Source organism: Aulonocara sp. 'chitande type north' Nkhata Bay, linkage group LG3 (genome assembly GCF_057382095.1).
Source record: "Aulonocara sp. 'chitande type north' Nkhata Bay isolate Kocher_YH1m ecotype deep benthic linkage group LG3, A_spYH_male_GT1.1, whole genome shotgun sequence".
Classification (NCBI taxonomy): Eukaryota; Metazoa; Chordata; class Actinopteri; order Cichliformes; family Cichlidae; genus Aulonocara; species Aulonocara sp. 'chitande type north' Nkhata Bay.
Genome location: NC_141346.1, coordinates 46,078,943 through 46,097,048, shown reverse-complemented (window position 1 = coordinate 46,097,048; position 18,106 = coordinate 46,078,943). Strand labels below are relative to the sequence as shown.

Sequence of the window (18,106 nt, the reverse complement as noted above, 5' to 3'; positions counted from 1 at the left end):
AGTAAAAAGCACTCATACATATTTCTTTTAATAAAATTCTGGAGTTACATCATTAAAAAGGAGACAACAGCACAACAGGAGCGTATATAAAATATATATTTATAATAGTGGCCATAATAATGAGTTATTTACAGACTATGTAATGTAGAAAAAGTAGATGATAGGACTATGCAGGGTTTTATCTTCAATATGAAGCTTTTTCTGCAAATTCCAGTTTGATTTACATTTTTTAGGTTTTCAGCTGTGACACAGAGGCCGTTCTCAGCATTAAATTCAGCACAAAAATGGTGCACTCTGTACTCTGATACTGAATGAGGAAACTGTTCACACAGTAAAATCAATCGTGACCCTATTACGGGCCGGTGGTGCTGCGAGGCCTCTGTGGAGGACAGCGGCATCTACGGCCAGGAAGCAAACACAAAATGTGCATTCCTCATTTGTCTGAATCAATAATTATTAATCTGTGTGGCCGAGTTTCATTTTATTAAAATAAATACAAAGCCGAAACACGTGCAGAGTTATCTATCACGGTCTGAGTGCAGTCACACAGCGTCTAAGGCACCAGCAGATGTTTTCTCACATGCTACGTGGCTGCAAAAGTCCCAACATCCATCTTGCAAGCAGCACTTTTTGTTTTAAATCATCCTGCATACAATACAGATAATGATCGGCTCTCGTGATTAACCACGCGGTACGTTACAGAGGGGTTTGAGGGATGATCTTTTTTTTCTTCTTCTCCTTCTCTTTTACTTTCCCGTGAAGATCAATTTCGTCGAGGACAGTCAACTCCATCTTTTTAATTACAATAACGAATAACTTGTCATTACGTGCTCCATTTTTGTGACGTATGATGAAGCGAAGTTGAGAAGTAGCATCAAGGCCAAATCCCCAGCAATGTGGCTATTTTATGAAACATCTAATGATGATAATAGACTCTCTGTGACGCTTCCAGCATTGCTAGGAAAAGCTGTTTGTGAGGAAAAAAAATATGCTGCAGATATAATGACTAGTTAGCAACCGCATGAAATGTTGGTGGCCTCTGAAAAGCCAGAGACTGCGAAGAAAAGGAGTTTAACAATCTAAGGATGAATCTGCTTTGACTGTGCAAAAAAACACAAAACAGAAAAAGTGTTCGGATAAGTTTCATACTTAAAAACTCTTACAACGAGTCAGCATGTCATCCCAGCACCATTTCCTTGGAGGAAAAGTGTACTTTCCTAACAAAATTGAGTGTTTCCATGCGGTAGCTCAGGTCTCGCCTTCTATAGAGCTCCCGCCAGTAAACCAGAGAATTGCATGGTAGCTGCTACTGCTCCCCCTCCTCTCCTGTTTTTTTCTTTTTTCTTTTTGCAAGCCACTGATCACAAACACGGTAATTTTACAATGGTCACTTGCTTTCTACCGACTGCTACGCTTACTCTGGCGAGACAGCTGACACAGCATTTATCTTCCCGAGCAATTTGAGCATGCAGACCAGTTTTTGTTCATCTTGCACTCTGCACTTGTTAGAAGCGGTGCAAGAGCATACAAATGAAAAATGGCATTTAGGCGGAGGTGTTAAGGTACATTTTAATCCTTATTATGACTCCAAATTTGCTCATTTTTGCTTCACAGGCAGGTTTCTGTCGACCCACGTGCTGTGGATGTCGGCGTATAAAGCCTGGAATATCAATTAGGCAGGTATTGGCGTCTTTTATTAAGAGAGGAGACTGTTTCTTTCCCCCCCATAACAACGACAAAGAGCCCGGAGTATACATTGTCTATGAATAATCACTGATCATGTAGCGGCGCTTTCATTGCATGTGGAAAGATCCGTCTCAGCTACACAGCCCTGCACCATTCCATACAAATGGAAATGATGCATTCTATTTTTCCGTCACAGGAGAGCGGCTTCCCATTTTCCGCTCCCACTGTCAAGTTGTGCACAGCTGCATAAGTTTGCCTGCTTGTGTGCGGGGCACAGGAAATGGTTGTTGACAGCATAATGGGAGTATGAGGATGAAATATAAATCCTTAATCACGCCTGAATTGTGAACTGCAGCACTCAAATGTACACATCATTCTGCTGGAAGTGCTGCTAGCAAAGCGTCTAGACACCGTGCGATGTTTTGTCTACATTTTCAGGTGTTTTTCATGTTTACTTTCAGTTAACCGTCTAAGGATGTATACTCGTTGTAGACGCCTCGCCGTGAGCATGTCCACGCTCATGGAGAAGATTAAACATCGCTTTTACTGAAATCGTATGCCGGCCATGACACCCAAAATGTGCTGCTTCTTCATTTTTCAATCTCTTCATGTCATTCTCAATTACGGAGAAAATCGAGACGACCCTAATTCAAAGACATGAATCACGTATGAGTCGGGTCATCTCACAGTTAATCGAAACACAGAACCCCCCCCCCCCTAAAAAAAAGAAAAGGAAAAGAAAGTGCAATAAGTAAAGCCGCACCTGATGCCGGGGCCTGGCGGATTTGACTTGGAACATCATTACGTTTCCGAGTTCGCCTTTCATGCAAATCGCTTCTCTAAAGCTTGGAAGTTCATTACTAATGGCGCTTCCCATCAAGTTGGAGGCCCATTGGAATACTAATATCCCCTGGTATTTGTCACCTCAAGTCCCCTCTTCTCATAACACGGCAATTACAAGAATGTGCTTTTCCTTCATGGAATTAGGCATCACCCCCTGTGGCGAGCTTCCCACAACAGATGCTTTGCAGTCGTTTCCACAGACCATTGGAGCCTAAATGAACTACATGAACAGTCGCTTTATATGTATTAGGCCTGGTGCAGTAGCACTTATCTTTATTTGCTTATTTATCTCTCCAGGCCTGCATCACACACACTTGTGTGTAACTTCGGTATTTCTCCAGTGAAATAAATTTTTCATCTTGGTGACAGACGAGCGTTCGAAAAAAATCTGCTGAAGTTTATGTCGTGTGGAATGAAACTAGCAGTGCCGTACTGTACGGAGCACTTTTGGAGGTAGGAAGCTTTTTGGGCTTCTAAATCATTTATAGCACACTCTTGAGGTAACGCTGTGCGCTCGCAAGCTCTTCATATAGTACTACGCTTTTACAATACGGCGTGTCGGCACATTTCCACCTTGCACCGAACACAAGTCAGCTCGTCTTTGAGTAGCGTTTGCAACTTGAACACGTGTGCGTGGCACGCTGTGTGTACTTATAATCTGCAATACCAATAAAGGAAAATGTCTTATTACATTTATCACAAGTACATGAAGCTGTGACTGTTATGTGTCCAACTGGTGCTACTGCTCATACTTATCATTAATGTATTCATTTATTATTAGTTTCATGACCTGTGCTCAATCCTCAAACTCACTGTATATTAAACTCCTGTTATTCCACAGCAGCGGGCGTATACTGAAGCGAAATCAACATATTTTTTATATTTTTTTAAATTCCAGATTATCAGCTAAATCCTCACAGAGTCAATATTTCACGTATCTACAAGAAGCAACGTGAAAGAGCACAACTTTATATTTGCACCAAAGCCGTGATAGGCCTCTACTCACCTTCAATACATTGATGGGAAAGGAGAGCGAGCAGAAGAGCAAAATGGAAATTGTAATAAACATGCTAATGCTAGGCCGCGGAGCCGGGAAGAGCAGCTTCTACCCATCCCTCAGCTATCTATGTGTGTGTGTGTGTGTGTGTGTGTGTGCGTGAAGGGAAAATACAGAGATAGAGGCAGAGCGAGAGTGAAAGGGAAGGGGAAATGCACAATATTGCATGTGAGTGAGAGCATGCACACGTGCACACGCGTCACACACACACACACACACTCACTTTGTGCTCCAGAGTAAACAGGAGAAAGCTGCATTTGAACGTGCCACCTTTCTCTTTCAATCGGCCTCTGGAGACAGTGCAAAGGGCCTTTTGTTGGCTCACTGGTGAGATAAGAAGCGAGTGGAGGGAGGAAGGGCTGGGTGTGTGTGCGTGTGTGTGTGTGTGTGTGTGTGTAGGGGGGTGCTTCAGAGACTCGCAGTGCCAGCTTTTTTTCTATAGGATGGAAGCACCCCTCTCAATAGGAACTCATTTGCCATGTTGTGTAATTGTGGCACATAATGGAGCGCACCTCATTCAAGCAGCCCAAGGCTTTTTCTTTTTTTCCCTTCTAAAGCCATTTTCTCCATTCACAGTCAAACAAGTCATGTTTTAGAGAGATATTACGCAGCCTTTTGAGCTCAGGGCCACCACATATTTGCCTCTGAATGGGATGTTATGTGTAATCAAGATAAAATTTTGTTCACTGCTCCTTATAAAAGAGGCACTGTCATCGCAACTCGATATTTGTCATCCGGCTTTTACCCGCACCGCTCGCTGAAAGTAAACAAAGTGGCTGACCTTTCCTGCCCGGGTTGCTATGCACGTTCGTGTAGAGGGGTGTGCGCGGCGTGTTAACAGCCACTGGTCCGCTGGAAGGCGCTGACTTTGAGCCAACCTGCCGCCGCAACGCCGCCCGGAACAATATACAGCGGTTAATCGCGTGAGAACGCGCCGCTTTGTTTTCTGCACGGTCAAATGAATATCAAAGCTGGAGTGCAGGAGATGAAAAATGACTGATTTGAAAATTATTGCTGAGCTTTTCCATTAAACCACTGCAGGCTAGGAATAGATGGCTATTTGCATAATTTAACTGGCATCTTAATTATTGTGTCAGAAATCTGTATGCAAATGACTTAAGTCACTTAGAAACGGAAACTTAGTTGGCTAAATGGCTAATGGACTAAATCTTATCAAGTTAGAATGCACAACGTGAGTGTAATCGAAGTCTGTGCAGAGTGACGGTGAAAATAAAGGAAAATTAAAAAAAAAGAAGGAAAGACATCAAACAGATAAATTCAAGCTTACCTGGGTTAGTTGGAAGAAAAGGGTGCATTAGTAGTGTGTGTATGTGTGTGTGTGTGTGTGTGGTAGGGAGGGTTGGTGGTGGCTTTTTCTTTGCTTGTCGGGCTGTTGAGAGGGACCTACCACGTAAAACAGTGAGTCTGGTGGTAGCGCTCGTCTCTCCAACACTGTTGGAGGCGACGCATTCGTATATGGCTTCGTCTCGGGGCGTGCGCAACGGCTGAATTCTCAGCACTGAACCAGAGCCATCGTCGAACTCAATCACCTGCAGGTGCGAGAGACAGGATATGTTAAAGGAGATTTTTTTGTTCACAATGGGTGAGGGACCTTCTGCAGAAAAAACAGAGAAAAAACAACAAAACAAAAGAAAAACAAGAAAGAAACAGAAACAACACTGTCGAGGACATTTAGCTAACAACACTGATGGTGACTGACACAATGTGCTGTCTATGACAGGAAAGCTGCTGCCTACCTTACGCTCAACCCTAGTGATTTATGTTCTGATGAATGTTGCACGTTGTTGTTATGTACATATAGAAAGAGTATCTTTAGAATTTATGCAGGATTATTTTTCTTGTGGCTAATTCGTAGGTGCTAGTTATATTTGATTTAAACAAAAACTAGCATACTCTTTGTGGTTAGGCACGGAGTCCATTTGTTATGTGTTCAGCTGTAAATTGCTGGATATCTACTTAAGCGCTGTGCAAGACTTTATAAAATAACCAATGAGGCTGACTAACTTTAAGAATGGGGAATTTTTTTATTTTATTTTTTATGTTTTTTTTATCTTGGTCAGACAAATTTTTGCCTGGACTTTAGGTGGCAGAGAATTGAAACCTGAACGTGTCCCACTCTTAAAGTTAACTTTTAAATCCTTTGAAGGAAATGCATCACACTGGATCGTGTCAATGGGACAGAAACAAGCACAGACAGTTAAAGGTGGCTTGATAAACGGTTACGGACAGTTGTACCATGAGGTGAGGTAGTGGTACAAAAAGACAGGATCGACTGCTTTGGACGAACGACACATAAAATGCTGACAAACAGGTGTGGGTTTTTTTGGTAGCTTATTCAGCTATGGGTTTGGTTTTTTTTGTTTTGTTTTGCATGCTACACGTTGTATACTCACTGATTTTAGAAAGATCTGTGTGTCATAACTCAATCTCTTTTAAGCATAGAGGTAGATTTCAATAAAAAAAAAAGAATAGGCCCGAGAGCTCTGTTGCACACACGCAAACGCTCACACACTCACTCACGCACGCACACACACACAAGCGCACAGGCCTACGGACATTTTTAAAGTTCACAGTATATCTGAGCATATGTTAGTTAACAATACATTTTAAACATTTCATTGGCCAAGCTAAAGCGGGCGATGTGCAGAAACAGCCTCTTTTCTTAGTCAAAGCCAAAGAGCAAATTAAAAAAGGAAGTTGTGAGACTTCTAAAAGGGAAATGGGTTTTTGTTAGAAGATGAAGCGGCAGTGCATGATTGAATCGGTGCAGAATGGCAGCTGCCAGCAAGTCCTGTGAGGCGGTGGAGGAATGAAAACTAGCGTGTTAGCATGCAGCGCAACGTGCGATGCAAACGCGATGAACTCTGATAAGATTAGATTTCTGCGGACATGAGATGCAAAGAAGAGGTGGGAAGAGGTCTCCAAGCTCCCTTAAGCCATCTTGCTGTGCAGTAGCAAGCAAATATGGCATCTAGGGCAGAGAAGGAGGAAAAAAAAAAGTGACACTATGATAGTCCCGAGAACTGACACAGAAATTAATAGAAATCTTATCAGTGTTCTGCGATGATGTGTTGTTTCTCATGGGTATTGAGCCCAAGTGCAGATTAAAGCTGACCAGAAATCAAAGCTTCAGCCAAAATAAGGAGGGCACGCCATGCATTTAGATAAAGATGCCACAAAGCAGAAGGATTTTTCCGAAGTGAAAGCGCTACTTCCCCCCCTTTCACTTTGCACGTAGCTGGCAAATGTGGCGCGATGCTAATGGAGGTATCTGGGTCACACCACAAGTTGTGTTGGGTTTTTTCGTGTGTGTTTTTTCTCTTCTATCCAATTGCTCTTTCCTTGTCTTTTATTCAATTACAAATTTGTCCCCAGATCTTTTGTGTACTTGCTCATTAAACCTCATGCATGTTTAAAAGCCTGGCCAGCGTGATTATTAGAGCCTGCTAATGCGTGGTGGCAAGTCAGGGCAAAAGCAAGCGAGGGAGGCTTGGCGGAATGGATTATGTGCGAGCGGAGCCAAAAGCAGTGCTGAAGCATTCCCATTTTTGTCGAGCATTTTACATCAGAACAATAGACCTAATACCTCAAATCTCTGGTTGCTGACTTTCTTCCCCTTCTTGTTCCACACGATCTTCGGCCGTGGATCGCCTGTAGCTTGGCAGATGAAGGATGCTACACCTCCTTGCACGCCTGTTTGGTCATTGGGGGTTCTTAAAAACTTTGGTGGTGCTGAAAAGAGAAGCAGAGAAACAAGAAAAGATTGTTTTTAAATGTGAGCATGCTGAGCATCGCAGAGAATGAGCAATTAATCTTGTATCAAGCCACACACACACACACGCTAGAGGAATAAAAGTCGAGGATTTTGGCATGTGGCTTTTAAGAAGATTGACTTTGGAAGTCAAGACAAGAGCTTATAGAGACTTTATTGTGCAAGTGCAAACAGATCAGCTGCTGAGATCAGGAGTAAAAGGACAGAGGTGTTGGGAGCAGAATGTATAAAACATTCTCCTGACCCTGGAAGGATTTTGTGAAATCTCCATTGAAGGTTGACTGACTTGAGACTTAGGGTGGATTTTGTTGCGATGGAAGGGAGAAAAGAAAGAAATTAGGCTTATAAAAACCATTTTCCACTTGTTGTTTTTCATTTGTTCTCAAGAGGAAATTTGGATTTAATTGCCAGTTATTTAGACATAAAAGACTTTGACTTGTGTCAAGGCAGAAAAAAGACCACCTCTTATTTCTCTGCCTGTAAACTGTGCTATTGTGATCGCTATGTGATACTGTCATGAAATAAATGGGAGGAAATGCGAGCTAGATGCATGCAGCTACTCCTGTGGTGATTCTGTTGTTCTCTATACAAGCTTTCAAACGAGTCAGTCTATTTTCTGAATTCTTTACTTTGTGAAGAAGCAGTTAATTTAATCGGAACTAGTTGGTAACTGAAACGAGACTCTGATTCAATCCAGTCCAATTTTATTTGATATAGCACCAAATCCCAACAGCAGTCGTATCAAGGGGCTTTATATTGTAAGGTAGAGGCCCTACAATAACAGAGAGAAAACGATCCCCTATGAGCAGCACCTGGCGACAGTGGGAAGGAAAAACTCCCTTTTAACAGGAAGAAACCTCCAGCAGACGGGCAGCAATATGCTGTGACAAGTTGGGGGTGTGGGGAGGGAGACAGGACAAAAACACACCGTGGAAGAGAGCCAGAGATTAATAGTAAGTATTCAAGTTCAGGTTAGAAGTGATTAACACATGAGCTAGTTTTTTAGCATCCCTCTGAGACTGGGTGTTTCTGATCAGTAGCATTAGTACCAGGGCTAATATCTGTATGTTATAACATTTCCCCACTTGTTTTCAGAAAAAAAGGAGCCTTTTAAATCCATTTAGTTGCAGACATTGCTAATCTGTAGAACATCACTGAATAATAGTGGTGCCCCACACAAATGAGACATAAACCTGATAAGAGCTTTGGAATTCTTTGATTGCTGTTCTTTTCGCTCTTAATTGGCCCTTTAATTTGACGCAACAAGTGAAGCGTAAAGGAAATGAGGATAAAAATGCAAAAAATGCAGCAGGCGAGTGCTTTCTGTGGTCATGGTATGGACGTTTTTTCAAACCCCATGTGGGCTTTGCAGCGCCGTACGCTAGTATTTGCTTTGGTTTGCACAACAATGAGGTTGTTCCAATCTTATTCCTGCAGAGTGCATTTTTAGAATTACAAGAAAAATGCTCCCTGGTCTAAGTCAGGCTTTGTCAGCCATTACAGCCAATCTCAATCCATATTCACTCGCAACAATTCAGTTCTGTCTTGCCTCCCCCCACCCCAGGATGCCTCACAAGCTGACGTTTCTTTTACAATCGCACAAAAATCAAAAAGCATGAAAGTGATCGGTTATCAAAGGGACCTGGCTTCCCCTGATGAGATTTTGATTGATTTAGACTCCAGCTTTATCATGATCAAGGCTCTTATAATTTCAGTAGCAATAATGTCAGTGCTAAGTCAGACCCCCACCGCCAGTGTTTTCCTCTGAAGCTAGAGTGCCGGCTTCAGTGGGAGGTGCAGCTCCATCTGTCCCCCTGCAGAGCAACTGTTTGCCTTTTATCAATCACTTCAGAAGGCCATTAGAAGCCACACAGCTGCAGTAATGCCAACCATGTGAATCACCTCATCCGAGTGAGCGTGTGTGAGCGAGAACGTGCGACCGTGCTTATTCGCGTGCCTGCCTGTGCACGGGCTGAATGCCTAGCAGCAGTGTCGGCGACGGCGCTGCGAGTGTGGGACAAATTAACCTGCGGGATTCGCGGAGAGGTGACATAAGATATGCGAGTGGCAATCAAAAGAGTGAACAGATAAACGGGCAAGCAGCTGGGCTTCCACTGGGCCAGCGAGTCTGGGAAATCGCCTGATCGCCCCTCACGCGCACGCACATGCGCGCAGGTTTCTCAGACTCGCACTCTGGTTCACCTGCTGACAGATCAGACAGGTGGGCAGCAGAGTTGACACTGTGTAATTTGTACTTGGCCTAAAGCTCCATTATATCTGCATTTGCGCCTTATCTCAATGACTTGGCCGGGGTGTGGTGCACGTTGGCATGCAGCCAAGAGGGCGCTGATGGGTAATTGATATGCTATTGGGGCTGTTTTCGCTCCCAGGCCATCCATTACGGCTGCGGCGCGTCTTCCTATGCTGCCTGTAATAGACTTCTACGACATGTACGGGAGATCGGCGCTGGAGGTGTGTGTGTGTCTGCATGTGTGTGTATGTGTGTGTGTGTGGGAGGAGGGGAGGTGGGGCGGGGGGGCTAGTCATAGCACAATGGGGAGTGATTGAGGCGTGACATGGAGGTAATGGTGTTTTCACAGACATGGCCGCTGATATCGCCATCATACCCCCATTTTAGATCTGCGGCTGACAAACATCCATTTTGGTAGGCTCCTCGTACGGCTCCGCGCAGACAGAGGCTGATTGAAACCTCGGCTCTTGTCCGAACAATACCGCGGCTATAACCTTGGCAGCGAGTAGAGGCACGGTCTGTGAGCAAACAGTGTGCAAATTTCACACGCCACAGAGAAACCTTACCAAAGAAGCACGATTTCTTTTTTTTTTTGTCAGCGACTGTGTCAGAAAATGACTTCTGTTGCGGTATAAAAGCATACGACAGCAGAAAGCAGGGGAGACGTGTCACTTTTTAACTGTAATCATGTTCATTTAAACCAAAAAAATTTTTTTTAATTAACACAGATTAGCTTTTCAACGCGAGGCTAACAATTTAAGAGGCTCCTTTTACCTCGGCTGCGTGTGCACGCCTCCTTTGAGAGGTAGCCACAATCTACATAAATTAATGCCATGGCTAGGCACCTGGTAATCCAGTGCTAAGCTGTCAGTGGCAAACAAATGAGAAGTGTCACAAGCTGAAAGGCTTGTGACACGGGCCTGTTCCTGCCTTCCCTCGAGGTCATTATGTAACCTATCCCATACATAGCCACGGGAAAAGACGAAGCATCCCACAGCTCCATTTTTCATGGTTCAATGTTGTGTTAATAATTTGATGTTTGAGTGAGAACCACGATTGTTCTTCAGAACATCCATGTCCACAGGGCTGAGGGGGCAGACCATTCCCTGACTTTAAATATCTATATTTTTAATGTGTGAACAGAAATGAAAATTGGAAGCCTTGAAACAATGTGGGCTGAAGATGAAATGCATAACTGCTCCTGCTACTGCACACTACCCTTATGACTGGTGAGGTCTTAAAACATTTCAAGTTTTTTTTTCAACCCATCAATCAAGTTTTTTTTAGCTGATTATAAAGAAAAAACATAAATAAATAACCACAAGGAGTTACGTTTGAGCAGGCACAACATATTACCTACTCTGGAATCAAAAACGGCATATAGATGCCAAAAATTAAACTTGTGGCCGGTATCTTTTGGTAGCCTGTATATAACCGTTATGGTCTGATCTGTGCTGACACTCTGCACCCTGCTGTTTAACAATATGGTGTTACATTGGTGCTAGGCAGCACTAACAAAAAGAGGTGGCTGATCTGCACGAGTCCTTTTCTGGAAACCTATTTAAAGCACGAAGGGAAACTCTGGGATTCATTTGATTCTTTCAAGTTGCAACAGTGCATTGCATTTCGCCCTTCCTCTTTTCTCCAGGGCTACGGCAAATGCCCCATTCAACCCCACGCAACTGTTGACCCTCAGAAGCGCTGCATTGGTTTGACCTTAATACGGGTTACCAGAATCAGTCATTCACAGAGGTGATGTAGGAGCAACCTTCAGTGCAAATAATTGTTGTGTGATGTTATCTTCCGATATATTTCCGGGGCAGTGCACAAAGAGCCAGTGACACCGGCACTAATGGAAGGATTGGGAGAGCCGCTCCATTTTCTTTTCTGCTCAAACTTGGATTTCAAACAAAAAGTAAGAGGTGTTGGACCTAAATGGAAATTTCTTCTCTTCTTGATAACTCCCAACCCAAATGAATAAATGATGCGAACGTGTTTATTAGCCGCAAAACCCATTTAAAAGTCAAACTCTGACATGACACAGAAGGGGAAACATTTCAAGAAACGCTGTCGGTAAACTGACACTGCATAAATAAGCTCACATCTTCAGGTTTTTGTTGGTTTGGTTTGATTTTTTTGTTTTCTGCTTCAAGTACCTGCTACAGGAGAGCTATCCGAGCAGTCGATGGTAAAAGTGAGGACCGGGGCTAATGATATCGATTCTTTTTGTATCATCCCAGTGGGGTTCAGAGGATCTTGGAGATGTGCATTCATTACAAGCCTGTTTGATATTGGCTTAACTCACAGTCAAACACTGCATTTAGAAATGCTGGTTCTCAAAGACATCCGAGTCTGGGTTTCGTTCACAATGGCCAAAACATTCCCAGCTATCAGGATTCGCCGTAGACTTAAGTTTGATCTGCCGAGCCATTAAAGAGCACGAATCAAAGAGAGGAAAGAAGAACATTAATAAACCGACTTTTAGCTGAAACCTCTATTGGGTCCAAGATGGCTTGGTTTTCACAATTATACTGACTGACATATTCAATTTCATTTGCATGAAAGGGGCCATTTCCTCTCTGAATCTTTAACTTGCAGGGTGAGGTGGGGTTGCGGAGGGCGATAATTAATCCTAACACATTGGGTGGCAGTCTGCAAATACTTTGCTCCATTTTGGACGTACGCATGGAAGAAAGGAACATTTAAGGATGTCATTAACCTCATTCGACATCTTTTAAGCCCCAGCATATCAGCTGTGTGATATTGATGAATTGTCACAATTCGAGCAAGCAACACAAATTAGACTGGAAGGGGCGGCTGGTGTCAGGAGAGGGTAAAAGTGACACATGTGGTGTATATATATATATATATATATATATATATATATATGCCTCAGATGTTTGACTTACTTATGACTTATAATCCTTTGAGTATTCTGCAAGTCAAACAGCTGCAGTAACTTTGTTATAATAGTTGAAAAAAGGAAGGTAAACAGTGACGGGCTCATTGGTGATTGTAGTTCAGTTAACTGCCTGCACAAAGTCTAGAGATGTCTGACCTCATGCCAAAAACCAAAGCAGAATGTCTTAACAGCAGATGCACAAAAACAGAGCCAAACAACATAAAGGGAGGGCGGGGAAAAAACCACAAACCAAAAAGGAACCAAGACAAACCGCACATGCCAATCTTTGGCCACTTCACAGCTCGCTATCTGCAGTGTTATGATAAAAAAATGTATCTCCTATAATGCGGGGGAAACAAACTCCACATTGTACGCGCTGACAAAGGATCTCGGCAGAAAGAGCGAGAGAGAAAGAATCGGAGCCTAATTAGAACTGTTGGCTGATTTGCATTGCATGCTCATCGGTAATCTTGCCTTAAATGGAATCTGAAATTCTTATTGCAATTAGTGATTACTTGAGAAGGGATATGGCCCCCGAATGATTGTTAATTACTAGATCAGGAATAGTACATTAATTCACTGCAGAGGTTTTAATGCAGTGCAATGATGGGGACCCACTCTTCCATCAATATTGTGCTGCTTGTCACACATAATGAAGTTCATAATGCAAGCCTTCTCCCACACTGCCCCCACCGCCACCAGCCCCTCCCCACTGCTTAAATGTGCTTTCTAAGCAAAATTTCAAACAGTCATTATGTAAAACTAATCCAATGGAATATACAAAAATGCAGCCTAATGACACATTAATATAGAGACTGCATATAGGTAATAGGGCTGCAGGTCCATTTCCTGATAGGGTCACGGTCTCTTATCTGGCTCATGAGCTAAAGAGAGGCGGATATGAATAAATAAATGTATATCAGTGGCTTTAAAGCCAGAATAAAAGCAGTAGGACACATAATAGCATGCAAACTCAAATACTCAACCCAGTGACTAAGGCTGCTTAAAAAAACATATTCCGATGGGACTGTCTTAACCCCGGCCGGTGTGTATTACTCATGCTCAGTGGCGCTCCTATGGAAGGTCTGAGCTTCTGGCTACAACTCTGCTGGAGTAAGGGCACTTGTGCGCAGACAACAGCAACCGCTTCAAAAAGAATGGCTAATGCTCTTGTCCCACATTCGATGCACTGACAGAATCTCTGATGGGGGGGCAGAAGCGCAAATCGTGCACATATACATGCATGCACAAGCACATGCTCTCACGAGTATTCGAGCATTCCTGTTGGATGGCGGAAGCATTGCAAATGGGCGAACGATGTTAATAAATTGACTGACGTGGGGCGACAGAAAATCGTGAAGGGGTCCATTAAATAAGCACATATTGAAGAGAGGCAAGTTTGGATGAGATGGAAGCCGAAGGGGTCCCTGTTCAATTATCATCATGGATTCATAAAGGTAAAAACCTCTCAGTTCTGGAGAGACGGAACCGCATGGGTTATGCACGCCTCTTCTGCGGCGTATCCCGACATTTGCATAGGAAAACTCTCTCTCTCTCGCTCTCCCTCACTTCCCGTGCTTATCTTTCTACCAGGCACGCACCCGAAAACAAGCTACCGCCGTCTCCCGAGGGGCACATTAGCGAGGCAGAGGGATCCAGTTTGTCACTTAATAAAACGGCCCACTCAAACAGATGGCTTTGTTCAAACGGCCCCCGACGCTCTAAAAGCTGGGACCGGATCACCGCCGAGGCAAATCAGACGCAGGAATGCCCACCTCCCTTTGCGGTGGAAACCAAACAGAAGGAAACATATAAATATTGAATTGCACCACTGTTGGTGCGAAACCGTCCGCCTGTGAGAAAAATAAATAAATATGAAGGCTGAAGAAGAAGTGGGAGGTTGGGGGGCGGGGCTGGGGGAACACTCAGCTTCCCTGTTGGAAATTCTGAACATCTGGGCTGAGGTTGTCAAAAGCCACTGCAAAAGAAAAAAAATATAAAAAATAATAATAATACAGAGGGTTCACTTTCAATAAGACTTCATTTTCATCCCTGCTCATTCATTATTTGTTCATTTGTGCATGGATACACAAATCTGGGGCCAATTGGTGTGTGACCATTTGAGGAGAAAACAGTCGAGCAAGAAGTATGAAATTTGGATTTGTTTGTCTTGTTTGTTTTTCCCTCTAACGTCTGAGGGGAGGGGAGGTGGGGGGTGGGGGAAGGGAAAAAAAAAGAAAAGAAAGAACATAGATAAGCAATTCTAATTGTGCAGGCTTACTCTGTTTGGTAGTCAGTGCAGTCTATTTGCAAAAAGTTAATTATCTGATAGGATAGGCAGTGGCAGCCACTAACACAGAAAGCCATTCGTTCATTCTGTTATCCACTAGGCAATGGAACGATTCATTAAATGGCAGTGCTGCAGCAAAATGGCCAGTAGTTATCATGCTGAGGCTGCACAGACTTGAAAAGATGTAAAAAAAAAAAAAAAAGATAAACAGTCTTTGACCGTGTCAGATTCTTGTCAATATAATGATGTGTGTGATTCTTCTAATACAGAAATAATAATAATAATTGTAATAATAATACAAAGAAAAGATTTTAAACGATGATTTCATTTGTTGAGGGAAAAGGCTATCCAATCTGAGTTCTAGTTCACTAGCCTCACCCTGATTCCTGCCAAATCACTTAAATAAAATCTGTCTGGTAAAGTGAACAAGGCTAGAAGACCTCACAAAGCAACGCATCATGCAAAGATCTAAAGAAACAGATGAGAAACAAAGTCACTGGCATCTATCAGCCAGGAAACTGTTACAAAGCCATTGCCACAGCTTCGGGACTCCAGTGAATCACTGTGACAGCCACTACACCACAACTTGGAACAGAGGGAAACCTTTCCAGGAGTGGCCGAATTTACTCCAAGAGCACATCGACGAATCATCCAGGAAGTTACAAAGAAATCAGAACAACAGCTAAAGAACTATGGTCAGAGTTTATGATTCAACCATAAGAAAGAAACTGGGCAAAAATGGCCTCCATGGGAGATTTCCAAGGACAAAAACCACTGCTGACCAAAAAGAACATCTTGATGATCCCCGAGACCTTTTGGGAAAAAATATTCTGTGGATTGACAAGACAAAAGTTGAGCTTTTTCAAAGGTTTGTGTCCCGTTACATCTGGCATAAAACTAACACAGCATAAAAACAACAAACATGGTGGTGGTAGTGTGACGGTCAGGGGCTGCTTTGCTGCTTTGGGACCTGGAAGACATGCTGTAATTGACAGAACTAAGAATTCTGCTCTTTGCCAGAAAATCCTGAAAGAGAACGCCCGACCACTATTTCATGCCTTGAAGATCAAGCACAGTTGGGTTATGCAGCAGGACAATGATCCAAAATACACATGTCCGCATCTGAATGGCCACAAAAAAAACCCCAAAATGATGGTTTTGGAGTGGTCTAGTCAGTCTGGACTCAAATCTGATTGAGATGCTTTGGCAAGATCTTAAAAGGCCGAATATATCAAAAACTCTCCAATGTGGCTGAATTACAACAATTCTACAAAGAAAACTGGCCAAAATTCTTTAATAGCAATGTGAAAGACTCATTTCCAGTTATTACAAATGACTGATTGCAGTTCATGCTGCCAACTGTGGCACGACCTGTTATTAGGTTTAGGGGCAATTAGTTTTTGCACATAAGGCCAAATAGATTAGACGACTTTTTTCCCATTCTAAAAAGAAAACTGCATTTTGTATTTTGTCTAATATTAAAATTTGTGATCTGAAACATGTACATGTGACAAATATGAAAATTAGGAAATTAGGAAGAAAACAAATACTAATATATTATTCAATTCCTTTGTGTTTATTGTGTATTTTATATTGTTTCCTATATTGTGTATAGGAAATCAATATATAGGAAATAGGAAATGTATATATATATATGTATTGTGTATAGGAAATCAAATAACTACCATGTTCAGCCGGCTCTAATCGAGGGAGTATTTCACTATTCTTGGGCCTGCCCTATTTCTTTAAAGCATAAACTTCACATAATTGTCTTGCCCTCAACCACAGAGCGGAAAAGCTTGCCTCATATTTGTCTCCGTAGGAGCAGAGATGGATTATGTAGCAAATAATTCCACAGATTCGACATTGTATATTTAAACAGACTCTAATTTTATGGATAAGCAGTGCCAAGCCATTTCCGATGGATGCCAGTTGCCGGGCCATAAGAAGTGACACATTCCCTGCACTGTGTTTTCTTAGGCGCTTACAGGCAAACTAGCTCATGCTCCAGCAATCCTGCATGATGACAACTGGCTTCCTTTCAGCAGCTCAGCTATCCTGCAAATGCTCCTAAGTTCAGCAAACCAGGTTATATTAATAGCAAGCTTTTTAGGAAAATAAACAGACCTTTTATCCTGGTTTCTCCACATCCTCTGTACACCCAACCATCACATTATGCTAGTCTTCACATTCTCATTAAAATAAAATACAAATTCTTAAAAAAAACACACACACACAAAAAAAGAACAAAAAGAAGAAAAAAAATCCAAAATGAGCTCGTCTGAGTACTGTTCTCTGCAACCAGCTGTATTAATGGCTATCCTCACACCAAAATCCTATTACTGGGACAAATGATATAAAGGGGAGGTACCACAAACAGTCACTCAAGGACCAAAGTGACCTTTCATAGGCCACTAATTTTATGCAGCAGTGAAGGAATAGTACTGCATATAAAAGAGAGGAAGAAAAATGGTAGTAAGTGGAAGGGTACTGAGATGAAAATCACCTTTTCCTTTATGAAGCCAGCAGTGAGTATGATCTGTCAGAAACCAGTGGCATAGCTGTTAGTGACCAGGAATGTAATGACATGTCAATTATGACATATCATGTTTTCTTCCATATGTGAACAGAGTGGAAACTCAACGCATTGCTGTGTTTTGTGCTTATGTAACTTAAGAAAACCTCCAATAAACCAGAGCCAGATGACTTGGGTTGTCCAGAAGTTTTGGACCCAATGAGAAGATCTCACCAACAGAACAGTGCCACAGAAGCCAGCACTGCTCGGAGCCCGTTCAACCTCAGTGCAGAACCAGTCTGCATGTTTCTTCCAAGACTGGAAGAATAAAATTCCAGCCAATTAAATATTTTGTGGAATTCCTTTTGGTAGCACCACAAAAGGCCAATAACAGCAGCTGTTCCAACTTTGGGCCCATCGCACCAGTGCCAGCTTTTTGGTACTGATGTTTGTTTAGGCGAAAATGTAAGGAAACTATTATTATGTCGATGGAAATGAGTTCTTTCAGGGTTCAAATGAGATTTGGAAATCTTGCGCTTTTACCTGTGAATGTTAGATTCAAACACGTAATAAACCATAATTGTCTAAAATCTTATAATAGCTTAATTTACTGAGTGAGGTTTATAGTACAACTGGCTCATTTCGGCTCATTTTTCATAAAGATATCAGTTACTAACTACGTCAAAGTTTTGTATCTGATCTGCTGCATTTCATTTCATATCCGTATATATGAAAATGCCACGGGATTGTCCAAAAGAATCATCATTTG

At 42.5% G+C, this 18,106-nt stretch overlaps 1 protein-coding gene across 22 annotated transcripts in view; it reads right to left on the bottom strand.

The window, feature by feature from the left end:
- The window catches only part of LOC147335864 (receptor-type tyrosine-protein phosphatase delta-like), a 418,922-nt gene that overhangs the window by 68,836 nt on the left and 331,980 nt on the right, over positions 1–18,106 (bottom strand). For all 22 annotated transcript variants that reach the window (XM_086283190.1, XM_086283253.1, XM_086283206.1 and 19 more), the window contains 2 exons: positions 7,194–7,339; positions 4,995–5,136 (listed from right to left, as the gene is read on the bottom strand). In XM_086283190.1, the coding sequence (XP_086139316.1) occupies positions 4,995–5,136; positions 7,194–7,339 (288 nt within the window). The remainder of the gene's footprint in view (positions 1–4,994; positions 5,137–7,193; positions 7,340–18,106) is intronic.